The following is a 22832-nucleotide window of genomic DNA, read 5'->3' as shown; positions in this document are numbered from 1 at the left end:
TGCAGCAGCTGCGGTATACACAAAGAATGCTATGAAATGAAGAACACAGTTTGTATTCAACAGGCTAACTTAACTTCAGCATTCAGAGGGTTTTGGCCCAGTAGAATAGGCTTCTAAAGCTGTGCTGCAATGCAGCACATCAAAAACTGATCTTGAATGCCATCAGGTCAGTTTCTTTTTTCCTGATGGAGCCTATAGGAACAGTGATTTACTCCAAGTCTTTGTCATGGAAGGTGATGCTTTGCACGTTTTTTTGTTTCTGAATTTTGCCAGTGATCTCAAGGAGCAGGGATTTAACAAGCAAGCTAGCTACTTTTCATGATTCAGGACTACTTTTTCTTTTTCTTTAGCACATTCATCCTCTGCATCAAAACACACAAAATGATTCTCCAACTCTCATTCTTAAAGATCTATTTGAGGGTTTGGTGGGAAGATGCCAAAAAGGGCAAAAGACACAATAGAATACTTTTGCAAAAAACAAAACAAAATAAGAAGTGAGGCCGATATACTATTACTATAACTATTTCACAGCCAATGCAGCTATAGAAATACCAGGTATAAGAATTGGGTTACTGGACACTACTTACAATTTGGCCCCAACGTTTGGGGGCTGCCCCATTTCCAGTGCAAACAGTATTGCTGCATTTAATACAGTAAAAGTGTTCACCCAGTCTTCCCACCAAACCATAAATATATAAATTAGGGAAAGACAATCAAAAGCCTACACTCATCACAAGTTAGGCAGCAATGGTTTCATTTTAATTTGTACCTGATGCCTGATGCCAACAAATCATAATATGTTAATCTAAAGACAATCATTCCTCACCCCTTAAGATGATGAAGATAAATCACAATGGCTATTAATCTAACCTAAGATCAAAAAATATATTGCACTACGCCATCGTTACAATGTCATGCAAGGAAAATCCCCCACATCTGTTGTATCTATGTGTAGCCTCTTTATATGGAGAAGCAGGTTACACTATCATTAACACACTATCATTAAAGCACTACAGTCACCCAAAATAAACTTTCTTATACTGTAGCAATGGTATGACTTGCAGGACTGTGGGACAAAGTCACCATGTCCTGCTCTGTAAACTGTCACAACAATATATTTTTTAAAAATAAACTGGAACAGCAATCTGCAACTCTTGGTATCAAACAGCAACTCATCTATCCATTTATGGGTGTTATTTTGCCAAGTGAGAAAAGAGAGAAAGAGGGAGAGAGATGGCACACTGTTACAGAGTAGTGGCTGGAGATAGACTTTGAGTTTCTAAGAGTGTTGAGGTCTTGTCGCTCTTGCTGTATGCACTCATTTCTGGTCTCTCCGCTGTTGTCTCTGTTCAAAATTATTTTGGAACCCTGAAAAAAATCTGTTTACCACTTTTATTTTGCTCAATTATTTGTAATTTATGCCTCATAAACAGCCCCTAAAATGGAAGCATCAACTCATACTACAGAAGAATGCTCATAGCTAAAAGAGAAAACACACAGCAGGCGATGATGGCTCTCTCATCCTTTTTCACAACTCACTGTAAAACAGAACAGAATTAAAGGTAAAGGTAAAGGGACCCCTGACCATTAGGTCCAGTCGTGGCCAACTCTGGGGTTGCGGCGCTCATCTCGCTTTATTGGCCGAGGGAGCCGGCGTACAGCTTCCAGGTCATGTGGCCAGCATGACTAAGCCACTTCTGGTGAACCAGAGCAGCGCACGGAAACGCTGTTTACCTTCCTGCCGGAGTGGTACCTATTTATCTACATGTACTTCGGCATGCTTTTGAACTGCTAGGTTGGCAGGAGCAGGGACCGAGCAACGGGAGCTCACCCCATCACGGGGATTCGAACCACGACCTTCTGATCAGCAAGTCCTAGGCTCTGTGGTTTAACCCACAGCGCCACCCGCGTCAGGTGACCTCTAAAAGTGTATTTGACTCGTGGAAGAGTCAGCTAATTAAAATGTATATCTAGAAGAGCTATGATTAAATAAAGCAAGCCACAAGAAATGCTCACTCCAAAAAAACACCTTGTCTGTTTTTCTTTAGTGGCTCATTTTCATATACTCTCAGCATTCCTAATATTCCACTGGTGCTAACAAGCAAGCACAAGAGAAGAGAACTCTACATTGGCAAAGAGCCACTTTTATTTTGCCTGCTGATTTGCAATTTGTGCTGCATTAACAACCCAATGAATGGAAACATTAGCTTAGGCTACAGAAGAATGCTGATCTGTAAAAGAGAGGAAGATCAAATGAAGGTTGTGAAGTCTCAAGACACTTTAACTTTACAGTATTCTATGCCCTCCTCCATAAACGAGTGGTTATGATTTTGACCCAGTAGCCTCCATGTCAGATCCATTTTCGTTTCTTATATAAGACACACTCTCTCTCTGACACACACACACACACACACACACACACACACCATAGACAACTACAAAAGGACAACTAGAGAAACTCCTGTGGCATAAAGAGACAGCTGTTGCCATTGCCTGGAACCAAGCACATGAATCCAAGCACAACTGAAGTTACATTCTGAATGCAGACATCACATAAGGCTTGATATTGCTCTGTTTCAAGAAGAGAGAGAGAGAGAGAGAGAGAGAGAGACAGAGACAGAGAGACAGAGAGAGAGAGAAAGCAAAAATGAATTGGAAGAACAATGGAAGTAAGAAGCACATTCTCCCCATTCAATCTGCAGTAGCAAAAGAGCAGGAAGGTAAATTCTCCTCATTAAACATTTAGCATTTGAGCCTTGGATACAGGCAAGGTTAAAGCTATGTTAGTCTTGCCTTCCTGTGCCTCCTTCTCAGCTGTCATTGCATATAAAATAAGCATTCCTTGGGGGAGGAAAAGACTGTTTTGTCAGAAAATGTGATTCAGTCAATATAAAAATATTCCCAGTAGGTAGAAAGAAAAAATATTTCTTCAAGACAAAGACAAGCAAGAGCACCACTAGAAACCAAAACAGTATGTTCTTAGTATGCAAGGTGAATTTGCTAAGGCACTGTTTTTTGATGGGAGCAGCTTATTACATGGTTAAAGATTTTCTAATAATCAAATACTTAATGGTGATGCTTTCATCCCACCTGCATTCAAATGCTAAATGCTAAGCACTAAAATTGTTCTAGGAAGGGCATATAGATTCTTTTCACACATTACAGTGTAAAGAAGACTCCCTTTTCCCTCAATGTGAGTCTATTACATATTTTCTCTAATCTTTAATAGACATTTTATGTCTGAAACATGATCACACAGGTGCCTCTTCAGTTGAGTCGCAATTGCCTAGGGTGTGTTCACGGTGTGTTTTCAGCCACAGGAATGCCTTTCAAATATTAGGTAAAAGCTGACTATAACAAGCCCAGCACCAAGTCCACCACCATTTTGTGACTGGCTCCACCCTGTGCCACCATTTTGTGAGAACCCATGATGTAACACACAAAGTCACCCTCAGGCACAAAAAAGATGTAGAGAAATAACATGGCATTAGGAGATAAAAAACCCATAAACTCCTGATCCAAGTGTTATTGCTTGAAAATAATCAACAGGACTTAAGTTGCAACTATTGTATTTAGATTCAGAGTGCAATTAGTTATTTTGAGAAGAAACTACAGCAAGGGTAGTCAATGTAGTGACCTCCAGATGTCGTTGAGCTCCAATTCCCATCAGTTCCTGGCAGCATGGCCAATGGCAACGGATGATGCCAGCTGCAATCCAACATCTGGAAGGCAACATACTGGCTACCCATGAACTAGCAGTAGTGTGCACTGTTATCTGCTGCATATTCAACTAACAACCCAATGGAAATAACCCTCAGCCAATGTAGCTACCTTATACTGAATCAGATCATTGGTCAATCTAGCTCAGCACTGTACTAGCAGTAGATCTCCAGGATTTTAGAACAGAGACTCTCCTATCATCCCTACCTGGAGATACAAGTGATTGAACCTTGGACCTTCTGTATGCAAAGCACATGCACTTCCACTGACCTACAGCCTTCTGGAAATGAGGTGTAATGTAATCACACAGGAATTCATACAGCACTGTACTAGCAGTAGATCTCCAGGATTTTAGAACAAAGACTCTCCTATCATCCCTACCTGGAGATACAAGTGATTGAACCTTGGACCTTCTGTATGCAAAGCACATGCACTTCCACTGACCTACAGCCTTCTGGAAATGAGGTGTAATGTAATCACACAGGAAGGCAATTCTGGAGTAAGTGCCGGAAGCCCCACTCACCCCAATTTCACTTTGCAGAAGATGGCACATGAGTTACTCAAAAGAAGAAAACTCCAGCGACCAACTGGCTGGCTGTTTAGCTCCCTTCTTTAGCATGCACGTCATTGTGTCTGCAAAGGGACGCTTACAAAAATAGTCTGCTGAATTTCAATTTGCAGGTCTGCTCCCCTGTGCCAGCACAACATATTGGAGCAGCTCAGGAAAACAGAATGTGAAAATAGATTGCAAATGAAAAGGAGGCACTCTGAGGAGACAGCAGATGACTGGTGATGCCTGGGAGACTGGACAAACAAAGCCAGAAGAGAAGGGCCAGAAGGACAGATACAGGCAGCATGTGGCAAAAAGAATGAGCATAGTAAGCAATATAGTAGACAAGATAGAGCAGAACCAAAAGAAGAACCAGAAGGCGAATGCTGCTCCAGATTGAGTAGAAAAGGCAGAGGAATGCAATTCTGGGCTTTTCAGCTGAATAGCTGCCAAAATATTAAAATATTAAACAGAAAAATCTTTAGGAAGTCCAGGCTCAAATAGAAAATCAACATGCAGGGAGCTAAAAGGGGAAGAAAGGCATATCTGAAATGTCACTTCTTGAGTTTATGGGAAATTGCTATTATTATAATTTTAGGGTCATCTGGTTACAAGAGCCTTAAAAGGACACAGTGAAACAATTCATATAATTATTTTATACCAGAGAGCCATGGTCATTATTTGAAGTGCTACAAGCAAGCAACATGGCAACCTTACTAGAAATTGACTTGTCAATTGTTTGTGTCAATTATCACTGTTCTTTTGCTGCTGCCTGAGTGCTGGAAGAAAGACCGGCTCCATGAGTTGGGGCAACTGGCTAAAATGTTTTAAATGGTTCTAATTTTGGTTCCTCTGTTTCATTTTTTATCGGGTTGGTGTTGGTTAAATATTAAATTGGGGTTGGCGGTTACTTCCATTTGGATATAACTGTAAACTATTTATTATTGTTGTTATTGTTATTGGTTTTTATTGATTTATTGGTTTGTTTGTTGCTTGTATAGGTTATCTTGTTTTTTTAATGTTTGATGGTTTGTTGTGTTTTATATGTTGCAAGCCACCCAGAGTAGATGGGGAAACCCAGATGGGCAGGATTAATAATAATAATAATAATAATAATAATAATAATACATTTCCATCTAGTCTTGCTCCTCTCCACCACCCACGTGTGTATATAATCCTGCCAGTTTATGGTTATACTTCATTCATCTGGGGAACTGGAATTTGGCCCATGAAAGCTTATGCCACTTTAACTTTCTGGAATTGCCAGGAGTCTCTTCCTTGTTTTAGCTGAAACAGCTAAAAGAAAGAAAGAAGAATTGCTGGAAGGAGTGCACGCCTCCTTCTGCAATTCTTGTAGCCAAGCTGGTGCCAAACATATTGCTTTACTTTCCTTTGGGCCACATCAGTGAGGCCGGGGTGGTGGTGGGAGTATCTTGTCATCTGGGCAGGTAAAGGGACCCCTGACAATTAGGTCCAGTTGCAAATGACTCTGGGGTTGCGGCGCTCATCTTGCTTTATTAGCCGAGGGAGCTGGCATCCGGGTCATGTGGCTAGCATGACTAAACCACTTCTGGCGAACCAGAGCAGCGCACGGAAATGCCGTTTACCTTCCCGCCAGAGCGGTACCTATTTATCTACTTGCACTTTGATGTGCTTTTGAACTGCTAGGTTGGCAGAAGCAGGGACCAAGCAACAGGAGCACACCCCGTCACGGGGATTCGGATGCTGATCTTCTGATCAGCAAGTCCTAGGCTCTAAATACACACTGCCCAGGCTTGCACCCTGGGGAGGTCACTTCAGTGCTGCTAACGCAGCAGTTTGACTTCGCCCCTGGAGGTGCACTCCATTGTCTCTTGATGCCAACAATGGTACTCTGTTGATAAGATTAGGATAAGCCATTCTTTCAGATACAATTAGTATGTGTGAATCGAGAAATGGAATTTATTTCATAAAATTTGTTGTGTGGCGTTCACAATCAGGGAGAAAGGGACAACAGTACAGACTTCTGTCCTATGTGGGAAAATTTGTAGATCTGGCACTGGCTGATCTTCAACAACTTCCTGCATATGTAAGTATGGAAATCTACTCTACCCTTTTCTCAGGTGAATAGCTATAGGGCAGGGATGTCATGAGGATTTACCACAACTATACTCCCAGGAAACTATAAAGGCCTCATCATGAACTACTCTCCTGTTTCCTCCTGGGGATATGTGGTTAGAGGGTTCTTCTGTGCAGAGGGAGATATGGGTTTTCCTCTGGCTGTGCATTCCATTTTGTATATAAAATTACCTTTTCCAACTTGTCCCCTTCCAAGACAGAGCTCAAACAAATGCAAAAGTCAAACAATGTGGGACTCATTGTTCAAAGCAGCAACATACTGGTGGATCATCAATCAGCACAGCCAGAAATTAGATATGGTTTAATATTATGATTTATAACTTTGCATCTTCATTCTGGGGCCCTTTTTTGATGCTGTTTCATTGAAGCAGGGTGACTTTTAAGCTCAGCAGCAAAGTGAAATGGTTTCCCACTGCTTTTAATGTCTAATTTGTTTCAGTTTACTGTTTTGCGTAGAGAGTGACTTATTTGGCTTACATAAACAGCAGAAGGATACTGTTGACAGGTGATGGCATAGATCACATTGGAGAATGTACAGCTAGATGAACACTTCATAGTATGGCTGATGTTATGTAGTCTAATTTGTTGTCAGAATATACGTTGTAAGACTATACAGTACATGTTCAAGGGAATGAAAGCAGCTTGCCATATTGTGTGTGCAGGCTCCAAATTTTTTTGTATTCCTTAGCTCAGAATATTTTTGTATATGAAATTAGAATTGTAATTCTTCGACAGATTAGCATCCCTGAATTCACTAAGTTAATGTAAGATTATATTTTGCTCAGGCAGAATACAGTGTGCATAAGATTAACTGAATGTCAGCAAGCATTTGGATAACTAGAAACAATGAATGGAGTTTAATTATGGCTGAATTTTAAATATACCTCCAAGCTACTGAAGACATTTGCCTGATTTTTATTTTTTAAAAAAACTTTTCATCTTTCATAAGCACAGTAGATTTGCATTAAGTAATTGTAGCTTGTGGCTTGTATTCTCAAGGAGAATTATGCAGGCCTCCACAGTCCCTAGTACACAAGAGTCAGGAAGCACAAGCATGGGTGCACATCAGTATCCATGAATGCAGAATAAAAGCTATTCAGAATAATTTTGGCCTGGGGTAGAAGAAGCATGAGGGATTGAATGGATTCCTAATATTTCAGTCTTCTGTCTAATCAGCGCACAAAATGCTGGACATTGGTTTCATTTTCTGCATGTACTAGTAGTGTACCAGTGTGTGTGTGTGTGTGTGTGTGTGTGTGTGTGTGTGTGTGTGTGTATAAGTTATATATATGTATACACACAGCATTGGTGTGCGGCAGAAATAGGTTGATCAATGCATCCCTTGTCCTTGCAGGGCATCAACTTGGCAACCAGGCAGGTGGATCAATCTTCCAATAGGTATTCAAGCTTCCAACAAGGAGGGTTATACTTGTACATGTAATATTTAATTAATTTAAATGTTTGCCCTCTGTCTCAAAAGGCATAATACTTTCGTTTACAACGGCAATACTACCAAGCAGTACTACGTTTACAATTTTTGAAGCGGCTTAGTTCTTTAGGGGGTATTATAATTTTAGAATCTGCATGCCACACTTGCACATTCTTAAAGAAAATAAATTGTGCTCCTGACACTTTATGAGCTCTGGTACTTAATCTTCTATCCTGGAAGGAAAAAAAATCCTGACAGCAGCACTATATCAGCACTTCTGTGATAAAGTGACATTGTATAATGGTGCTTCTGTAGCAGCCATATGGCTCAGAGGGAGTGCTAGGTTTGAAGTACTCTCTGTATGCAGAATAGAATCAGCATGGAAATCTGTACTCCTCTCTTCATGCTGTTCTCTTGTGATGCAGAGCAAAATTGCTGAGGTTACCTCCTTCGAGGACTGTCAGTCTTTCATTCTGGGGCTGAAACTAACAAGTGGCAAAGTAGAACCTAAAGGTGTTTTATGGAAAGGTGGCTGCAAATAGGTGTGCAGAGACTGGGCTTTGTGCCTTGCATGCCATTATGAAACTTTCAAATGTTAATACAGTATTTTAAACTCTGCAATATCTCCCACAGAGTTGCTAAAATTAGAGCGTTTGTCCATGATCAGCTTTTGTCCTGGGATACCAGCCCTTCATTTTGATAACAAGCCATCTGTTAAGATTAGCTTTTCGAATTCCTTGTTCTTTCTCAACTGGTCTCAGTGCAGGATCTAAGAGCGGGAAAGGAGACATGTTCCTCAGGCAGCAGGTTAGGTGGGCAGCAAAATTACAATATTGCTAAAAATTGAAATTATTGTTTCATATACTAACTGTCCTACCTTAAATAGTGTCAAGCAGAATTCAGTTTAAGTGACCCAGAATTCAATTAACATTTCTTCTAGTTTTTAGGAAATGGGTTTTATCGTATGCTATAAAAATATTTACAACATAGTTTTTAGGAAATGAGAAATCCCATAACATTCATTTAACCAACTCTCATTATGAATTTTGATAGAATTAACATGCAGCCACATGATTGGTCATAATTACAATAACATGTAAAAGCCAACATGTCACATTTGTACCACTGAACTGGGCTCACAACATTGTTAAAATATAGAATTTGCTCCCACAATAAGTCAGTGATGGCCACCAACATAGCCCCAAAGGAAAGGGTGATGGGGGGGGCGATAAGTCAGGCAGCGCTGTCAGCATTAGGAGCCTCACTCCCACTGAGAACCTCTACATTTGAGGATTAACCCAGAAAACCACACTTTCATTATTCCAAAATGAACTGTGTTGATGGATAATCACTTACAGATACAGTATTCCTCGCTGGAAATTTAGTAGGCATGCAAGGAGATACAATGTATCCAAAGAGACAGAGGCATGGGGAAAGAGATGCATACTTTTTTGGCTTTAGGTAGCAGGCCCCTGCAGACCCTTTCAAGCATCCCTATTTTTGAGGGACAGCCCCGGATTTACAGAAGGAGTCCCGGTTTCTGACTGGATCCCAGAATGTCCCGCTTTTCCTTAGGACGTCCCTTTTTTCCTAGGAGAAATGTTGGAAGGTATGGAATGGGATGTCCCTATTTTTATCAGAAAAATGTTGGAGGGTAGATCTGTACAGACATGGCCAAACCACGCATGATAGACTGGTGCCAACAGCAGCTTTTCTCCCATTGTGAATAGTAGGTTCAAAAGGCCTCTATTACAATAATGGACTATAGCAGGGGCAAAGGGTTAACACCCTCTTCCTCTTGCACCACCAGTGTCAATCCATCTTGAGGCTCCAATGCCAGCTATGCAATTAAGTGCAGGGGCAGCGGCAGAGGAGAGCAGCTATGCAAATGTCACACCTAGTTTGACCCATTGTTAAAAAACAAAGGAGCATTTGCCTTTTACACATGATGGAGAACATACTACGTACCTACTGATACTGTAAGGAAGCTGTCCAGAGATGGGCAGCCAACATAGCATCCTTCTGGAGTTGATGGACAAAAGTTCCAATCAGCCCTAGCGAACATGGTCTGTAGTCAGCAATGACAGGAGCTGTAGCTCAACAACAAATGGAGGTCACCACATTGGCTACCCAAGCTGCAGAGAAATCTGAGCCAGATAATGTTGTAGATACATGTCTTTATAGTGCTCAAAGCACTTAAGGCACATTATTTCAGTCATCTTTACCCTCTAAGATAGGTACCGTAAGTAACACTAGCCTAATACTACAGTTGGAGGGGAGCAGGGCTGAAGGAAAGAGACACAGCCTGATCTAAAGGTTATCTAGTGAATTAATGGCTAATGTGAGTTTAAGCTCAGACTGCCCCAAACCAAGCTCCCCTCCTGAGCCACTGCACTGCTCATGCCCCCTGACTAGCTCAAGGGCAAAATGGCTCTCTACACTGGGCTTAATGATGTACACTGCCAATAATAAACCACTGAGCTCCTGCTGCTTAAAATTTACAGATGCAAAATGCTGCAGTTATAAAATATATTATGCTGTTAATGCTATAAGCAGTACAGTAACTTAAACCAGTCATAAATGTTAGAAAGTTATTTTTCATGCTACCCTAGACCAGAGATTTTATGCTGTCAAAATTGAAGCAGTTCTGCTGGTGCAATTCCCTGGTGTGAATGCAATTATATTGGTATTTAAAAGTCTATTATGGCATATGGGATGTCTAATTTAGATGAATAAAATATAAATTCTCATGTTCAGCCTTCTCACAATGTAAAATCAAATCCCCTGCAGACCACATTCTTAGGGCTGTGAGTCCTAAGTGGAAGTAACGGCTCTTAACAATATGTGGGATTAACTGCAATTTCCATTTAAAATTAATGCAGTTATGTGGCTGGAAAATGGGGAAAATCTTAGTAAGCAGTTCACACATCCTAGTCTAAGGTCTAGTCACAGAACATCATATATTTTTTGGGGGGAAACATATGCAAACATTTCTTGCAATATTGTCAGTGAATAGTTTGGTTAATATGGTCATGCACACCACATACCAAAGACAAAACCTAAACCTATTTATGTGTGTTAAATCTGCCTTTGTAATGATTTCCATGGTCTGCAACTTCCACTATTTATTTCTTCCTCTAAAGCAACAAGTTGGGAGGAATTGATTAATCAGCACCCAACATGCAAGTGGCTGTGTTAATAAAAACTGTTAAAGTAAAGGGCAATGCTTTTATTATATTCTATGCTCACAGGAATTTATTAGTCACTTTTTAAAGAATTAAACTCAAAGTGGTTTATGAAAACAATCTATATGAACTAGAAGAACACTGTTATTATTAGTTTTGCTAGACTGCAGCCTCCTGAAGTCATTCCTTTGTTTTGACAAAGGTTGATATAAACTGAATAAAGTGTCCAATGAATTATTTGATTTATTTATAACCAAGCCTCCTATAAAATAGAATCCAAGGAGAGGGAGCAGGGTATAGTAAACAGGAATACGATGACTTGGAGACACACAATCTTAATCATTATCATGGAAACCAATAACCAACTTTATGCAGAATCTGTAGTTAACTGTTGTGAAGTCGCTCATCCCTAAACCACTTTCATCCAAAACCAAAATCTGAACCTAAACTGATCTACACTTAGCTTTATAATATATAGCACAAGTGTACACCTATTTTAAACCTAGTGTTCATTCACTTTCTATCAGTTTTTTTATGGTGGTGGGAGAGAACTTAAAAGTAAATTTAAACAAGAAAGATTTGAAGATGTTGTGTAAGTAAACTTTGTTGATTCTTATATAACTAATTGACTTTTACAATAGTAGCTGAATTACTGATTGAGTGCTTCTCAAACTAGGAATATTTCATCCTGCACACACTAACATCAGGAAGCAAGACAAGATGAATTTCCAAACAAACATGTGTGTCACAACACAGTGTCTTGTATCTTGTAATTTCAGCATGTGATATCAAGAGGGTGATTCTCACATCACTTATACCACAACTACACTTGAATATGGATATCCCATATTTCAAGGGCTACCTCTAAATTTATAGCAATGTCCCATATTTCAGAAAAGCACTGCTCCGAGACCAAAAACCAGATGTCCTTGATTTCACATCCTGTTTTCTCCATGACCTGTCAGTTTTACTTATATATGAAAGTTCCATCGTTGTAACACTAGGTTTCTGCTAAAATTGAGCCCCTGAGATGAAGAAAAGTGAAAGTGATCAGCGAGTCACCATTTCTACATCCCAAAAAAGGGTTAGCCAAGTGTTCCCAGTATAATCAATCTCCCCTCAAGAATGGGGTAGAAGAATAGGCTACCTGGTACAGTTGAGAAACACATACCAGCCCAAGCCAACAGAACAGAGATGGGGGACCTGTGACTCTCCAGATGTTGTTCAGCTTTCCTCAGCACCCGCCAGTATGTCCAACCATGAAGGGTTATGTGAGTTGCAGTCCAAGACTTGGAGGGACAGAGATTCCCCATCTCTGAAACAGAGGCTAAAGAGTTGCTGCCCCAGCCCAGATGGAAAAAGTCCATGGGTGTAGCCAGGCTTTATGTCAGGGGTGCAGAACCTCAGATAGTTAAGTATTTAACTGCCCCCCCTTATACCAATGAAAAAGTCCAGGGGCTGCTTAGGTGAGCTGGAAGAGAAGTAGCCCCAAGCATTTTTCAAGAAGCATTGAAAGACACTTCCCTAATAAATATCTGGAACCAATCCACTGTGCAGCTTTTTCCTTTGTGTTTGAAGCACTCTTCACTGCTTGCCTCCAGACAAACCCTTCAGATAACAGATTTTGAGGCTTTAGAGCAATTGTGTCTGTTGGCTTTTCTGAATGAAGCCCCTTGCACCTTACCCCATATTAGGTCAGAATATCCATCCACCTGTTTGTGGAGCAAGGTTGCAAATGCAAAATTGCTTAAGAGATCACAATTCCTTCCCTGTCCCAGATGTTGTCACCTTGAGGAGGAAACAACTGCACCCTTGCGTTCAAGATATTAGGGAGGAGAAGCAAGATTAAGGCAACAAAGTTAAGGCTGGAAGACACCAAATTATTTATTCTGGAGAACCTCTAGTAAGAAGGAAAAGTCTTTTCAGGCACTCATCATCATATAGAAATGGGCATGTAGAGTGGAAGAGTTGAATCATGCCCACCATTCCTGTCACCAACTACCATGGGTTCTCTTGAACCTGTGCACAAAACCTACATAAGTTCAACCTGTACACATATAGACACTATCCACAAACCCTTTAAAGTATCCAGATGTGGGGATTCCAACTCCCATCAATCCTAGTCAGCATGACCAATGGTCAGGGATGAAGAGGGCTGTGGCACGGCAACATCTGGAGGATCGCAGGTTCCCTATCCCTGCTTCACAGGCATGCTGCAGAACAGAACAAATACATGTGTGTGTGCATGGAAGGGGGTGTAGTAGCAAGTTCTGCTACCAACCTACGTGCCTATGAACAACAGAATGTCTATAAATCAATTGGAAGTGCATAGAGTTTGCAATAATAAAATAACAGAGATGGAAGGGACCACAAGGGTCATCTAGTCCAACTCCCTGCAATGCAGGAATCTCAACTAGATCATACATGGCCATCCAATCTCTGCTTAAAAACCTCCATGGAAGGAGCGTCCACCACCTTCCAAGGGAGTCTGTTTCATTGTTGTACAGCTCTTACTGTCAGAAAGATCTTCCTGATGTTCAGTTGGAATTCCCTTTCATGTGATTTGAATCCATTGCTGCTGATGTTCAGACAAACACACCTGTTTCAAGGTAGCATCTGCCTTCTACAAGGTTAGAATATCTTTAAAGAGCTACAAGTTTGGGTAAATATGGGAAAGTCAAGAACAGAGCATGATCTTGCACGCACCTTGCATACCTTCCATTTCTACAAGGCTAAACGCATGAACCAAGTTTCAGTGGTTTGTAAAGACAAAAAGATCAAATATCACATACAGAACTGTGAAGGCAGGAGCAAAGAACATCCCAAAAGAGTGGGATGACCTGTGTGGAAACAAGCCAATGCCTTCTCTCTTGCGTCCAGGAAAGTCATTTTACCCTTCACCAAAGCTCAACAGAGAACCTTGGTGCAGCTTATAAAGGCCAATTATTTTTAAAGTTGGTATAAGCTTTCCTGGATGAGAGTCCAGTTCCTCAGATCTGATGAACTCTAGCCCATGAAGGCTTATGTGTTTATAATGTGCCACAAGATTCTCTGCAGGTTTTGCTGCACCAGGCTCACATGCCTACTGCAGGGAAATGAAGGAAGGAAGGAAGAAGTATTAAGGCCGGGTTTCCCAAACTTGGGTCTCCAGCTGTTTTTGGACTACAATTCCCACCATTCCTGACCACTGGTCCTGCTAGCTAAGGATGATGGGGGTTGTAGTTCCAAAACCACAAGTTTGGGAACCCCTGTACTAAGGCAAGGCACGTGACAGGGACTCGAGGCTACCTCCATTCCCAGCTTCTGCTTCAGCACCAGGGCGGCGCACAGGTAGCCGGCGCGGCCCACGAAGAGCTCGTCGGAGCCGCAGTCCAGGAAGGTAAGCGGGGCGCACAGCTCGCACAGCTCGCGGAACTTGCCCAGCGGCCTGGCCCAGTCCGGCAGCCCGAGCGCCTGGTAGACCAGCGCGGCCACGGCATAGACGCCGGCGCCGCCCAGCAGGAAGGCGGCGCGGGTGTCGGCGTCGGCGTCGCCCCAGTCCTCCTCGTAGCGCACGCAGGCGTCCACCAGCTGCTTGGCGGCGCGCAGGTACGAGTCCCGGGCCGGCGCGAAGAGCGGGCACTGCGCGACGTGGTACAGCATGTAGGCCACGCCGGCCACGCCGCCGTACAGCCCGCCCTGGCAGCCGCCCAGGCCGCCCGCCGCCTCGGCGCCGCCCAGCGGGGGCACCTCCTTGAGGATGCGGTCCACCGTGGCCGTCACCAAGGGCGCCACCGCCTCCTTGCCCTGCCCGGCCAGCAGGCTGCCCTTGTAGTCGTCGAAGCGGTTGGCGAAGCAGCGCTTGCTCTCCATGCTTGGCGCGGACCCAGCCGGGCTCCCTCGGCGCGCGGGTCGCTTGCGCTCTTGGCCCGCCCGCTCACCCACCGGGGCTCCGAGGCGCCGCTCGCTCCGCAGCCGGGAAGCCGAGCGGAGCCGCCTGGAGGAGGTGTGTCCGACTCCCGAGCAGCCCGTTCCTCTGCCGGCTCGGAGCAGAGAGGCGAGGGAGGAACTATCAGGTCGTGGAGTTCTTCCCTCAGCCCAGAGCAAGGCGGCTTCTCTTCGCCAGGGCGCCTGGCATGTTCTGCCCGTGTCTTTCGCTTCCTCTCTCTCTCCAGTCCTGCCTGAAATGTCTGCAAGAGACAGCAGCCCGCCGCCTCCTCCTCCCGCTATTTCCACTGTGGTGTGAAGAAGAGGCGGCCGCTCTCCCTCAGCGCCTGGCAGTAGCAGCAGCAGCAGCCGCCGCTGTCAAGAATGCGCCACCCACCGCCACGGCGCCCCTCCCACCGCTGTTCCTGCTCGCTGGTCTGTCGTGCGCGCGCGCGTGTCAAGGCGGCGGCGTGGGGCGGCGGAGGAGAGAGCCATTGTTTCAAATATATGCAGCTCTTTTCCAAAGCTTACTGTATTCTTGTCTCTCTCCCACACGCCCGTCCATCAATGAGTGCAAATTTCAATATATAGGTTTTTTAATAGGGCTTCATGCAGTCTGCCAAAATACCGCTCGGATAGTGGAGGCGTGTACACACACACACACACACACACACAGAGAGAGAGAGAGAGAGAGAGAGAGAGAGAGAGAGAGTATATATAGAATGGCCAATAAGAAACAGATACTTTTTCTTTTCTTTTAGGAAGAGGAAACTTTTAATTATTGTTATTAGAGGGTGATAAGGCATCTTGCTATTTTAATGTATTGGGTCTCACAAGTAACTTTTGCTGGCCGTGGTTTTTAATGTAGAATGTGTTAAGATGTTTGAAAATGTGTTTTTAATACAAAAAGAGGTAAGTAATAATAACCTAAGCACACACACAGCCAGTTGAATTTCCATATCAATATACCTTAGTGCTTCTTTTCATCCTCAGCAATACATTACAATACTTGAACAGGGCAAGGAATTTCATCTTGAACAGAACAAATGGAGGAGATGCAGTACCAGAAAAGAGAAGCTCTACTGCTAGCACAGGTGCACCTCCTCTGCAAATCGCTACACTAGGCAGCTCTTTCTGAACTCACAGTGGCAATGACCTTGCTGTTATTAGAGGAAACTGTAAAGTCGAAGCAGATTTTCACTGACTGCAGCCAACAGTGTCTGGCTGTGCTTGCTATGAGACATTCGTTTTAGAAAACTGTATTAGGTAGTGCCAAAAACACATACTATGTTCCTATTCCCTGGTTTAGTGTCCTTTCCCCAATTACATTTTCTTTAAGTTGCAAATCTAGATAAAAGCATGAGCTTACCAGCATTTACTCCCTGAAGGCAATTTGTCTATAAATACTTCACAAGTTATCTGACTCGGCTCTGCTAAGATTGTGCATTTGCCAAGGTTCACAGTGAAGTGCAGATATAGGACTTAACGGACAATGTATCTCCTTTAAATACATTTAGAATGTATTAATTTTAAATGCATGATAGTTTGTGCCAAATGTCATTCACCTCTACTTACAAGAGTGGTAGGAAACTTTATTGGAGCATGGGCCACATTATCTCAGTGGAAAGCTGTTAAGAGCTGCATTCCAATAGTGCGCAGGGAGAGACCCATACATGATGACTCTTCCTAACCCAGAGAGATGCATACCATCACATACACACACAGCTGTTTCCCAGAGGCATATGTTTACTTTTTAGTAGCATCCCTTAGTTTTCACTTTTAATCTTCTCCCTAGACTTTTAAGAAAGAAAATTTGCTTTACAAAATGAAGGTCTTCCTTTATTTGCTTCGAGCAAAAACAGCACCAAGCAGAAGAATGCAAAGAACATCAGTGCATGGTTGAACTGAAAACCCTGCCTTACACCTCTTCAAACTTGAAAATGCGCTTGCATCTATAAAACTCTATGCATGCAATTGCAAGATGCACAATCAACTTTTGCATATTTGAAAATTTCAGGATCAATATTCATGCAGCTGGAGTTTTTCTTACTTCCTAAACCACATTACCTTGCAGAGGGAGCAGCTTCCTATGCCGTCAACTCTTTTCTCTTCCTGCACCATGTGTGCTACTAGACAGTCACTGTTACAGACACCTTGGCTATCAAGGTTGTTTGTATTTCTTAAATATTCTGCTTTATGTAGTGCTTCCTTGTATCTGTTCTGAATCTTCCAGCATTCAGCTGAGGCAGAAAGATTTCTCTCTATTTTCTCAAGACCTTGTATAATTTTATACAACTCTCCTCTATCATATCTCTCTTCCATGACTTTTTTTCTAAACTAAAAAAACCCCCAAATTTAACTTTTTGTCATAAAGGAGTTATTCTAGCCTCATAATCATTTTGCTTGCATTTTTCTAGTTCTACAATATCCTTTTTGAGGTGTGACAATCAGAATTGGCACAGTGTTCCAAGTGCAGTCACACCACAGATTTGTATAATTGCATTAAAATATTGCTGGATTTATTTTCAATCCTTTTTAAAATGATTATTAACATGGAATTCGTCCTTTTCATAGCTGCTGCATGCTGCATTAACATTTTCATCAAGGTATCTAACATGATCCTGAGGTCTCGTTCCTGGTCAATCCTCACCAGTTCAAACCTTGTAAATGTATATGTAAAGTTACTCCTAACTCCAGGTCCCAGTACTGATGATTGTGAGAACAATCCATTTATTCCTACTATCTGCTTCCTGTTCTTTAACCCCAGGGTAAAAAAATATTATTTATTTATCATTAGTATTGATAGAGCAATATGCTCTTCAAATTCTTTTGTGCATGTGTCTGTTTGTTGTTGTTGTTGTTGTTTAGTCGTTTAGTCGTGTCCGACTCTTCGTGACCCCATGGACCAGAGAACGCCAGGCACCTCTGTCCTCCACTGCCTCCCGCAGTTTGCTCAAACTCATGCTGGTAACCTCGAAAACACTATCCAACCATCTCATCCTCTGCCGTCCCCTTCTCCTTGTGCCCTCCATCTTTCCCAACATCAGGGTCTTCTCCAGGGAGTCTTCTCTTCTCATGAGGTGGCCAAAGTACTGGAGCCTCAGCTTCACAATCTGTCCTTCCAGTGAGCACTCAGGGTTGATTTCCTTCAGTATGGAGAGGTTTGATCTTCTTGCAGTCCATGGGACTCTCAAGAGTCTCCTCCAGCACCATAATTCAAAAGCATCAATTCTTCGGCGATCAGCCTTCTTTATGGTCCAGCTCTCACTTCCATACATCACTACTGGGAAAACCATAGCTTTAACTATACGAACCTTTGTTGGCAAGGTGATGTCTCTACTTCTCAAGATGCTGTCTAGGCCTGTCATTGCCCTTCTCCCAAGAAGCAGGCGTCTTTTAATTTCGTGGCTGCTGTCACCATCTGCAGTGATCATTGAGCCCAAGAAAGTAAAATCTCTCACTACCTCCATTTCTTCTCCTTCTATTTGCCAGGAGGTGATGGGACCAGTGGCCATGATCTTCGTTTTTTTGATGTTGAGCTTCAGGCCATATTTTGCGCTCTCCTCTTTCACCCTCATTAAAAGGTTCTTTAATTCCTCCTCACTTTCTGCCATCAAGGTTGTGTCATCTGCATATCTGAGGTTGTTGATATTTCTTCCGGCAATCTTAATTCCGGCTAGGGATTCATCCAGCCCAGCCTTTCGCATGATGAATTCTGCATATAAGTTAAATAAGCAGGGAGACAAAATACAGCCTTGTCGTACTCCTTTCCCAATTTTGAACCAATCAGTTGTTCCATATCCAGTTCTAACTGTAGCTTCTTGTCCCACATAGAGATTTCTCAGGAGACAGACGAGGTGATCTGGCACTCCCATTTCTTTAAGAACTTGCCATAGTTTGCCGTGGTCGACACAGTCAAAAGCTTTTGCATAGTCAATGAAGCAGAAGTAGATGTCTTTCTGGAACTCTCTAGCTTTCTCCATAATCCAGCGCATGTTTGCAATTTGGTCTCTGGTTCCTCTGCCTCTTCTAAATCCAGCTTGCACTTCTGGGAGTTCTCGGTCCACATACTGCTTGAGCCTTCCTTGTAGAATTTTAAGCATAACCTTGCTAGCGTGTGAAATGAGTGCAATTGTGCGGTAGTTGGAGCATTCTTTGGCACTGCCCTTCTTTGGCATTGGGATGTAGACTGATCTTCTCCAATCTTCTGGCCACTGCTGAGTTTTCCAAACTTGCTGGCATATTGAGTGTAGCACCTTAACAGCATCATCTTTTAAAATTTTAAATAGTTCAGCTGGAATACCATCACTTCCACTGGCCTTGTTATTTGCAGTGCTTTCTAAGGCCCATTTGACTTCACTTTCCAGGATGTCTGGCTCAAGGTCAGCAACCACACTACCTGGGGTATACGAGACATCCATTTCTTTCTGGTATAATTCCTCTGTGTATTCTTGCCACCTCTTCTTGATGTCTTCTGCTTCTGTTAGGTCCTTTCCACTTTTGTCCTTTATTATGGAAATCTTTGTACGAAATGTTCCTTTCATACCTCCAATTTTCTTGAACAGATCTCTGGTTCTTCCCATTCTATTGCTTTCCTCTATTTCTTTGCATTGCTCGTTTAAGAAGGTCTTCTTGTCTCTCCTTGCTATTCTTTGGAAATCTGCATTCAATTTCCTGTATCTTTCACCATCTCCCTCGCATTTTGCTTGCCTTCTCTCCCCCGCTATTTGTAAGGCCTCATTGGACAGCCACTTTGCTTTCTTGCATTTCCTTTTCATTGGGATGGTTTTTGTTGCTGCCTCCTGTATAATGTTACGAGCCTCCATCCATAGTTCTTCAGGCATTCTGTCCACCAAATCTAAATCCTTAAACCTGTTCCTCACTTCCACTGTGTATTCATAAGGGATTTGACTTAGATTGTATCTTACCGGCCCAGTGGTTTCTCCTACTTTCTTCAGTTTAAGCTTGAATTTTGCTATAAGAAGCTGATGATCTGAGCCACAGTCAGCTCCAGGTCTTGTTTTTGCTGACTGTATAGAGCTTCTCCATCTTTGGCTGCAGAGAATATAATCAATCTGATTTCGATGCTGCCCATCTGGTGATGTCCATGTGTAGAGTCGTCTCTTGTGTTGCTGGAAAAGCATGTTTGTGATGACCAGCTTGTTCTCTTGACAGAACTCTATTAGCCTTTGCCCTGCTTCGTTTTGATCTCCAAGGCCAAACTTGCCAGTTGTTCCTTTTATCTCTTGACTCCCTACTTTAGCATTCCAATCCCCTATAATGAGAAGAACATCCTTCTTTGGTGTCACTTCTATAAGGTCTTGTAAATCTTCATAGAATTGGTCAATTTCAGTTTCTTCAGCACAAGTAGTTGGTGCATAAACTTGGATTACTGTGATGTTAAAAGGTCTGCCTTGGATTCGTATCGAGATCATTCTATCATTTTTGAGATTGCATCCCAGTACAGCTTTCACCACTTTCACATGTGTCTGTTTACTCACAAGTAAACCACACTATGTCCAGTGGGTCTTATTCCCTTGTAACTTTGTAAGAATTGCAACCTCATATATTTGTACTTACCAGGTATTTCCATGCATTTGCTCCTTGCAGAATATTTATTCTTTTCACCACTATTCTGATTAAAATCTTAACAGGCAAGTTGATTAGCAGCTAAAGAACCACAAGGAGCGATCTTGTTGATGCAAAAGCATATCAGTTTAAATAAGTAATTAAGGGCCATTTATTTGATTGACTGAGTGATTTGTGGCCAACTCATCTGTCCAGTAGCCCTTAGCAGAGACACTCTCTTGACTAACTGACATAGACAGCAACACGTATCTCTGAGGTCCTTCTGTGCATTAATGACAACTATGGTCAGAACAGGGATGTATTTAATGTCATGTTTCTTTAGCTAAAACTGTTTTTAATTTAATTCAGTTTTGGCTCATACAGTGCTTTTAAACACTCTTAAGAACATGAATAATTCATTGTGAATGTTAATTGTGTGTCCAAGTGCTTTATGGGATCAACATTAGCATTCTAACCTTAGGCTAAGCCAGATGTGACAATACATTACAAAATATATTTACCATGGTGCTATATTTTTGGAATATATTAATTGGAATACAAATTCAAATTAGTGAAAATGAAGTCTAAAGCCTTGCAATTAACCCTTTTGCTGTGATTTCTGTGAATATGCTGAAGGAAATCCTGTAAACACATGGAATGCTAATCTATCATTTAAAAAGCATGAGTTTAATTATTTTAAGATAGTTATGTAAGTGAACTGATCCAGATTATGCTGGGTGCTGCTTGCTTAAAAGTTACATGTAGATGGTTGCAGGGGGTGGGGGGAGCTACAATTCAGAACTGGGAAAACAAATATGGCCACACTGAGGATTGTATCTAAAGCAGCACCAGAGGAGCTCTGTTTATGCAATGACACTTTCATTTCCTCCGACTGCACACATACACAGAGAGAGATCTTCTCCTCCAATCCCCTAGAGGCTGACTTTGAGGGCTTGTGGGGGCTGAAAGGGAGAGGCAAGGTGGGGAAAATCTGTTTTGCTAGTGTATGCCTCTTAGGAATAGGTGCACTGGACACCACCCTTAAGCAATAAAGTGGGCAAGTGTACACAGACTGCTTGTAAAGCACAAAGCCAAGAGAACTACCTAGGAAAGTTTTGCATCCTCTAGTGCTATCACATCTGGGATTCATAAATATCTCTTCTTCCAATAGTCTCAGTCCAGACGGCCTGTTTATTAAAACTCACCTCTAGTTGGTCTGTTGTTTGCAGATCCTTTCCATTTCATTGATATTATGTGCTGTCTTTTCTAGACTCATCATTCTGCTCCCCCACCTCCCCATATAATTATCTAGTCTTCTTCTGGATAGCTTCTAGCATAGTTTGCATGTTCCTTGATAAGGACAAGGATTGCCCACCTGCTCCCATTAGGGCAAATTCATATATTCTAGTAGTTGTACTGCGGCAAAAAGAAAAGAAAAGCCAGGAGTGAAGAACTGTCATGGATGAAGAACTGTCTGTGTCAGATCTCAGAGGTTTAAATGTAGGACAGAGCGAGCCATGATTTTACAAAGTATCAGATGATGCACCGAAGTGCACAGCATAGCAAAAAAAGAAAGTTAACTTCTCTTGGCTTCCTCATATCATTGCCCTGTCAAAATGGTTGTGTGAATTCTACGTCCCATCAATTCTGTGGATCTGTGTTAACGAATATTGCTAGCAGATACAATAAAACAGTCATTTATTTTTCAAAGCACTGTCTTTTTCCTGACATAGACTCACAAAAAAACCTTGTCCCAGGGGCTAGATAGCAGTGAGAGCCTACAGGCACAACACATATTTTGCCTTAGTTACATTTTGATGATAAAGGCAGCAGAATGAGAAAAAAACAAAAAAAAAATCAGGTTTTGGACTTGTGCCTTTTCTGAGAACAACAACTCAAAGTGGTTTTAAATCAGTGGTTCCCAAACTCCCCTCTTGCGCCACAGGCCACTTGAAGATTGCTTGAGGGTCTTGGCCAACCACTTTTACTGCCTTTATTGCTTATTTTATTGTACTACAATTTGTATTGCATAGAAGTCTATAAAATTCATACTGTAAGTGTTCTCCACTGACATGCCATGAGCCACCAGTGGACCACAGGCGGTTCATGGACCACAATTTAGGAATTCCTGTTTTAAATCAATGTACTTCGCATTTGGTGGATGTGCATTCAGACTGACATATAGATTCAGACAACGCAATGACAGATTATAATGGCAAAACATGATTGCAGGGGCACAGCTGAATAATTTAAAGGCACTTTAAACTGACTTCAGCCAGAAAGGCCTTGGGAATACGCACCTTCAGACTAGAAGAGTTGGACAAGGTGGCAATAATACATTGCATTGGCAGTATGG

The 22832-nt window shown here is 42.2% G+C and overlaps 1 protein-coding gene across 2 annotated transcripts in view; it reads right to left on the bottom strand.

Moving 5' to 3' along the window:
* Positions 1-15354, bottom strand: part of LANCL3 (LanC like family member 3) — a 29766-nt gene extending 14412 nt beyond the window's left edge. Inside the window, exon 1 of one of the 2 annotated variants that reach the window (XM_083734495.1) lies at positions 14291-15354. In XM_083734495.1, coding sequence (XP_083590621.1) covers positions 14291-14854 — 564 coding nt within the window. In that variant the 5' untranslated portion in view covers positions 14855-15354. The remainder of the gene's footprint in view (positions 1-14290) is intronic. The other variant, XM_083734496.1, reaches the window with a different exon arrangement.
* Between the last annotated feature and the right edge of the window lie 7478 nt (positions 15355-22832).

This window comes from Podarcis gaigeae, assembly GCF_964106915.1.
Source record: "Podarcis gaigeae genome assembly, chromosome: 4".
In the NCBI taxonomy this organism is placed as follows: domain Eukaryota; kingdom Metazoa; phylum Chordata; class Lepidosauria; order Squamata; family Lacertidae; genus Podarcis; species Podarcis gaigeae.
The sequence above is the reverse complement of the archived record's forward strand: the minus strand, read 5'-3'. Positions and strand labels throughout refer to the sequence as shown.